The sequence below is a fragment of the Gracilinanus agilis genome, chromosome 3 (assembly GCF_016433145.1).
Source record: "Gracilinanus agilis isolate LMUSP501 chromosome 3, AgileGrace, whole genome shotgun sequence".
Taxonomy (NCBI): Eukaryota; Metazoa; Chordata; class Mammalia; order Didelphimorphia; family Didelphidae; genus Gracilinanus; species Gracilinanus agilis.
Window position 1 is genome coordinate 180,943,895 of NC_058132.1, and position 7,368 is coordinate 180,951,262.

Consider the following 7,368-nt stretch of genomic DNA (forward strand, 5'->3'; position numbering starts at 1 on the left):
TTAGAAAAATTGATTCATGTATTCCACTCATAACTTAATTTTTCTCTGAACAACATACTGGACATCGGCTCAGTTCTGCATATTCCCTCACTTGCATTGAGGTATGTGCAATCTCAAAATGCTACTGTTCATGTGGTGCCACTGAATTGCTGTGGCAAAACATGTGAGTGAGCATTACTAGCATTGCTTCGGGTAACTGCCACTCCTGCGATTGGTTGATTGCAAGGCCAAAGCCTGGAACAGCAGCGGTAGTACTGGCTACTGGCAGTACTACCAGTAGATTTTGGAGTATACTATGAATCAGGAGATTTCCCATAATTATTACACGTAATATAACTCAAAGAAAGGTTAGATTGTTGTGATATTGTGATAAGTTAAAGTTAACTAACAAATAGTGCAACTATAATTGGTGAGTATTATTTATTTGTTTTGTAATAATTATATGCACTTTACAATTAATAATATCATGTTTATTTATTTCATCGGTATTTATTTTAGTTTATTTCAAAAAATTACTAAAAAATATTATTAAAAATACCTCCATAAAAATTTTATTTTTTCTTTCTACAGATAATAATGGCTCAAAAAAGAAAAATGTATTGTAGACAATATATCAAATATTTGAAATGTGGCTTTGTTGAGTTGCATGTAAACAATGCATTACCAATGTGCCTGATTTGCCAGAAAGTTTTATCAAACGAAGCTAAGAAGCCTTCCAGACTACAAGACATTTGACTAAAATTCATGGTGATAAAAAAGATAAGGATTTATCTTATTTTCAAACACTAAAAGAAAAATTTATCAAACAACCAACATTGGCAAAACTCTTTTCAAGCACAACCACACAAGATGGTGATAGCTTGCTTGCTTCTTACAATATTTCGTTAATGATTGCCAAATCAGGAAAACCTCATACTATTGGTGAAGAACTAATTATACCAGCTATAAGTGAAGTAATACCTACTGTGCTACACAAGCCAGCATCTGATATTATCAAGAAAATTTCATTGAGCAAAATACAATACAAAGAAGAATTGATGAAATGCCTCAAGATGTTGAAGATTCATTGTGTGGATGTTTAAAAACATCTCAGTTTTCTATTCAACTTGATGAATCAACTTTGCCAGGAAATGAAGCTTTACTTTTAGCATATGTGCAGTTCACAAAGGAGGAACAAATTTGCCAAGAATTATTATTTGCAAAATATTTGCAAACTGATACTAAAGGAGAATAAATATTTCATGCATTGGATGAGTTTTTTAAAGAAAAAATCTTCTCATTGGCCATCTGTTGAGCAGCACTCTCAATTTCCCTACACAAACTCATCATAGTTTCCTGGATCTTCCCCTATTATAATGAACTTAAAAAAAAAGAAAAAAACAACGAATTCTTATATCCCCGAGAGATTTCAGTTCTATGTATAGAAACCATTCATGTGTGAATGGCTGAGAGATTCATTAATAATGAAATACTCCAGATTTTTAAAGGAAAAACTAAAGAAATTGCTAGTGGAAATAGATAGCAAAACCAAATTAGTGGAGGACTTTAGCCTTCCCCTCTCAGAACTAGATAAATCTGACTGAAAAAAAATTAAGAAAGAAATCAAAGGAATAAATGAAAATTTTTATAAACTACATATGATAGAAATCTGGATTAAGTGAAAATATAAAGAAATATACTTTTTTTTCCAGTAGTACATGATACCTTTACAAAACTTGGCCACATATTAAGATGCAAAAATGTTACAGTTGAATGCATAAAAGCAGAAATATTAACTATATCCTTTTCAGATAAAAATGGAACAATTTAATAAGAAACCATGGAAACATAGAATGAAAATTAATTGGAGACTAAATTTAATCTTAAAGAATGAATGGGGTAAAGCTTAAGTCATAGAAACAACGTATAATTTTATTAGAGAATGATAATAATGTGACAACATAGCAAAACCTATGAGATACAGTAAAAGCAGTAATTAGAGGAATATACTAAGTGCTTATATCAATAAAATAGAGAATAGATAATTGAATTGGTCATACAACTGAAAAAATTAGGACAAATTTAAAATCCTCAATTAAATACCAAATTGGAAATCCTAAGAATTAAAGATGAGATTAACAAAACTGAATGTAATTCAAGTCACTGAGTTAATAAATAAAACTGAGCCAGTTTTAAGGGGGGAAAACTAGAATAGATAAATCATTGTTAATATGATTTTTAAAAGAGTGAGTTGAAAACCAAATTACTAGCATCAAAAATGAAAATGGTGACTTTTTCATGAATGAAATCAGAGCAGTTATTAGGTGTTATCCTGCCTAGTTATATACCAACAAATCTAACAATTTTAAGTGAAAAGGAAAAATTATTACGAAAATATAAATTTTCTAAACTAACAGAGGAGGAAATAGAATATCTAAATAAGCCTATTTTAGAAAAAGAAACTTTATAGGCCAACTTCCTTAGGGAAAAAAAAAAGCATCAAGACCAGATGGATTTGCAAGTGAATTTTACAAAATGTTCAAAAATCATCTAGTTCCAATATTAAATAAATTATTTAGAATAATTGGTAAAGAAGGAGTATGTCAAACTCCTTTCATGAAACAAATATAGTCCTGATGCCTAAACTAGGAAGAACAAAAACAGAGAAAGAAAATTATAGGCCAATTTTATTAATGCATACAGATCTAAAAATTCCAAATAAAATATTAGCCGGGAGACTATAACAATATATTACAAAGATTATGCATTATGACCAAATAGGTTTTATATACTAGGTATGCAGGAATGGTTTAATATAAGGAAAACTTTTTTTTTTTTTTTTTTCGAGATAATTTTTTTAATTAACCACTTACTTGGAGTTAACAGCCAGTCTTAAATTAAGTGAAAAAGTTTAATTTTAAAGGGTGAAATAGAACTAGGAAAAGTAAAGGAGTTCACTGTATCCGTGGTTAGATTTCAGTTTTGGGCTTCAGCAGACATGTGTGGAAATTTTCTTTGAAGTATCTTCTCTTTCCTTCTCTTTAAACTTTTCTTCTTGGCTTCACTACGTAAGTACTTTTCAAGCCTCAGTCTGACAAACTGATCCACAAAAGGCATTGTATAGTACTTCTTTTTGTTGTAGCTTTTGTTGAGGTACCAGGGTATAGGCCACTGCTTGTACTTGTACCAGATGATATGTCCAAAAATGTCTTTCCTCCAGTCACCTGGTCTTGGCTTTTCTTGACCTGTCTGAAGAAGTCTCAAAGCATCATCTCTTTCCTGAACAACTTTATCTAAAGCATCCATGGACTCTGTCACCTTTTCTAATCGCTCGGGACTCGGCATTGGCAATCTCTGTCTTTTGGCCTCCTGCTCTAACGTGAGAAGCATGTTTCTTTCTTTCAGTAGGACATACCAAAGCTTATGCAAATCTTCATTACTCTTGCACCTTAACTGTTCATGGGTCCATGCAGCACCTGATTTGACTGTTTCTGCTCCCCAATTTTTTGGATCATCAAAAAATTCTTCTAGTCCTTTTCTTGACAAAGTAGTATGAATTAATTTATATTGATGGAGGGGATTGATGTTAGTTCTAATTTTGTTTAACAAACTGAAAGTAAATCCTGGGCTGGCGGCGGGGGCCAGCGAGCTCGCTAAGCTTCCGGGCCCCTTCAGGGCGGTGGCGAAGCCCCGACATACAGCTACCAGCCGTCCCGCCGCCATAATCACTGAAATCCCCTCATGCTGAGCTTCCACCTACAGTATTGGCGTCACTTCCGGCTCTCCCCTAAGGAAAACTTTTAACATAATTTATCACATCAATAAAAAAGTAGCAAAAATAATAGTATCAAATCAATAGATGCAGAAAAAGCTTTTTGACAAAATATAATACTCATTCATATTAAAAGATACTTGAAAACATAGGTATAAATGGATTTTTCCTTAGAATAATAAGAAAGAAATAGCTAAAGTCATCAATAAACATGATCTCTAATGGGGATAAGTTGGAAGTCTTCCTTAAGAGGCCTTGAGTGAAACAAGGATGCTCATTATCACCAATGTTATTTACTGTTAAATTAGAAATGCTAGGGGGCAGCTGGGCAGATCAGTGGATTGAGAGCCAGGCCTAGAGACCAGAGTAACTAGGTTCAAATCTGGCCTTAGACACTTCCCAGTTGTGTGAGCTTGGGCAAGTCACTTGACACCCATTGCCTAGCCCTTACCATTCTTCAGCCTTGGAACCAATACTCAGTATTGATTCTAAGACGGAAAGTAAGGGTTTTAAAAAAAAAAATAGAAATGCTAGCAATAGCAATAGGAGAAGAAAAAGAAAATGAAGGAATAATAATAGATAAAGAGATAACAGAACATATGCAGCAACAGAAATATTGTTTAAAGAATGTGTATACCTGCAGAGAAAGAATTGACAAATAGAAATATGCAAGACATAGTTTTATATATCTTTTTGTCAAATGATGCCTTCTCCAAAGGGGATAAAGCAGGAAGAGAGGGATTTTTCATTTTAATGTAACAAACTAACAATAGAAAATAAATTAAAAATTAAAAAAAAAACTTTTCAAATAAGCAAAGAATTATGAAAGTCAGGCTTCTGAGTGCCATGTTTATGAACTTCTTTCAGTGGTAGGTTCCACTGTCTGTGAACCCTGTCCCACACACCAGTAAAAACCATCTTGGCAGATGGGCTAAACCAGGCTAAACCAACAGGCCTCCAACCTGTTCCTGAGTTAGGAGTTGTCTACTCTGAGTATGTAAAGACTTATCCTTGTGCAATGAGCAAATGAAAGTAACTGGTTGCAATGGCAATGAAGGTGGTTGAAGCAGGCTCTATGGAGCACTTAGAGCTTGGTCATGCATCAAAGATGCCAAGGTCTGAATCCCCAGCCACTGAAATCCTAACTTTTGTCTTGATGCTGGACTTTTAAAAAATGAATTAATTATTTTTTTCAATTACATGTAAAAAATTTTGACAATTGTTTTCCAACATTTTAGGATTTGGACTTTCTCCCTCTCATTTTTCCCCTTCCAACTGTAAGAGGGAAATAGGTTATACTAGTACTTTCATGCAATACATATTTCCATATTGCTCATGTTGTGATAGAAGACACATATCACACATACCATAAAAATCTCATGAAGGAAATAAAGTGGAAGATTTGCCACTGGACTTTGATGTTTATGAAGAGAGAGTGAGTCTGATGATTTTGTGCAATTCTGCCTCATTTAAATCCATTTCATCATGAGTCAAGATATCATCTGAGTGGTATTATTGGTCCTCTTTTTAAGGAAGTGTCATGGGAGAGTGAGATTGTGGTAGGCGAGGGAATGCTGATTCTCAAAGAACTGTAGCTCTGACCCTTTCATCTGAAGGTTTCATTTCATCATGAACTGTTTAATCAAATATGTCACAGATAGTGTGGCCAGAGTAATGGAAATAGCCTAGGGACATGGAATGTCCCTTATCAGTTGGAACCCTACAGTCAATGGAATTGCAGTGGCTGCAAGGGTTTCAGGTTGCTAGATTTTATTGAGGGTTTGAGGGATTGTCTCCTTCCACCTTGGGAATTCTCTGCCCTCCCTCATGAGTCCTTTTGGAATTCTATTGGACCACAAGGCACTTCTTCACAATAGAGAGCAATGATACTAGAGCTTCAAAGGTAGAAGTATTGGGCCTCAGTGGTTGGTGATTTTGTGGGCTTATTCAGGAGATTTAGAGGAAGTACCATGGATTCTAGTGTGTGACAAGAAGTAAATTGGCCTAGCAAATTTGGTAAGAGGGTTACTCACTTGAATTTGAGAGATAAGAATTCACATTGAGACTTTAGGCAACTGAAGGTTCTTCAAGAGAATTGAATTAGAGTATTAGGAGTCTAGAAACTACTGTGTGGAAGAACACATACTGGGTTCTCCTAAAAAATGCTGAGTTTAGAGGTTGTAGCTGTATCAGGAAGGTATCCTTTAGGCAGGTGTTACCAGGTCTGAGTATTCACTGGCAGAGAATTTCCTACAAGAATCAAGGAAGGCTTTTAAATTTTTTTTTTTTTTTTTTTTTTTTTTTTTTTTTAGGAATAAGTATTCCAATCATGTTTGTAGATAGATAGGAATTGTGCAGAGTATGTTAAGATATTGAAGATTCATGAAAGAGAGGAATTATAGAGGGGTCATTTCATTCTTCATATTTATATTCTGGAAGCCTAACACAATGCTAAGAATATAGTAGGTATTAAATAAATATTCTTTGATTTGTTGATTGACCTAAAAGCTAGGTGGGAGGTCTGAGAAGGGCTCATCTTTTTAACTGGCTGGTTGGTTCATGATTTGATCTAGAGAAAAGGCCTTATTCACAGAAGATGATTAGAATACTTTTTTACCTGAATGGTATCTCATATCTATTTTATGTCACACACATAGTCCCCCCCCATCAATGAAGATAGGCAAAGAATATACATAAGGCAATAACTACAGTAACCTAGTTTGGGTAAACCCAAAGAACCAAGCTTGTAGGAAATTCTCCACCATTCCACAATTTTTTCTTTTTTTTTAATTAATTTTTTTCTTTTTAGAAAAGTTTTCCATGGTTACATAATTCCATTCCACATTTTTAAAAAAATGATTGAAATATATGAACAAATACGCAGGTAGGTGGATGGAATGCTAGAACTGGCGTTAGGAGGACCTGGGTTCAATTCTGTCCTCAAATACTTCCTAGCTTCTAGACTTTTGGCAAATCTCTTAACCCCCATTGCCTAGCCCTTGCCAGTCTTCTGTCTTAGAATTGATACTAAGACAAATGGTAAGGGTTTAAAAAAAAAAAAAGATATGAACAATCAGTTTTTAGAAGAAATGAAAGCTCTAAACCACTACTAATTAAAGAAGTGCAAATAAATACAATTATGAAGTACCGCCTCATACTTATCAGATTGGCTAACAAAGACAAAAAAGAGGAAAAGACCAAATGCTGGAGGGAAGGTGGAAAAACAGACAATAATGCACTGTTGGTGAAGTTGTGAACTAGTCCAACCATTTTGGAGAACAATTTGGAACTATGTTCTAAGGGCTATAAAACTGTACATACCTTTTTTTTTTTTAACATTTATTAATATTCATTTTTAACATGGTTACATGATTCATGCTCCACCTTTCCCCTTCAACCCCCCCTCCTGCACCCCCCCCACCCATGGCCGATGCGCATTTCCACTAGTTTTGTCATGTGTCCTTGATCAAGACCAATTTCCAAATTGTTGGTAGTTGCATTGGTGTGGTAGTTTCGAGTCCACACCCTCAATCATGTCCACCCCGACCCATGCGTTCAAGCAGTTGTTTTTCTTATATGTTTCCTCTCCTGCAGTCCTTCCTCTGAATGTGGGTAGC

The 7,368-nt window shown here is 34.6% G+C and overlaps 1 protein-coding gene across 1 annotated transcript; it reads right to left on the minus strand.

Moving 5' to 3' along the window:
• Positions 1–2,871: 2,871 nt before the first annotated feature.
• Positions 2,872–3,727, minus strand: LOC123238983 (39S ribosomal protein L47, mitochondrial-like). The gene has a single exon (XM_044666249.1). It carries the CDS (start codon positions 3,700–3,702, stop codon positions 2,956–2,958), a length of 747 nt encoding a protein of 248 aa, XP_044522184.1. The 5' UTR covers positions 3,703–3,727; the 3' UTR covers positions 2,872–2,955.
• Positions 3,728–7,368: the final 3,641 nt, after the last annotated feature.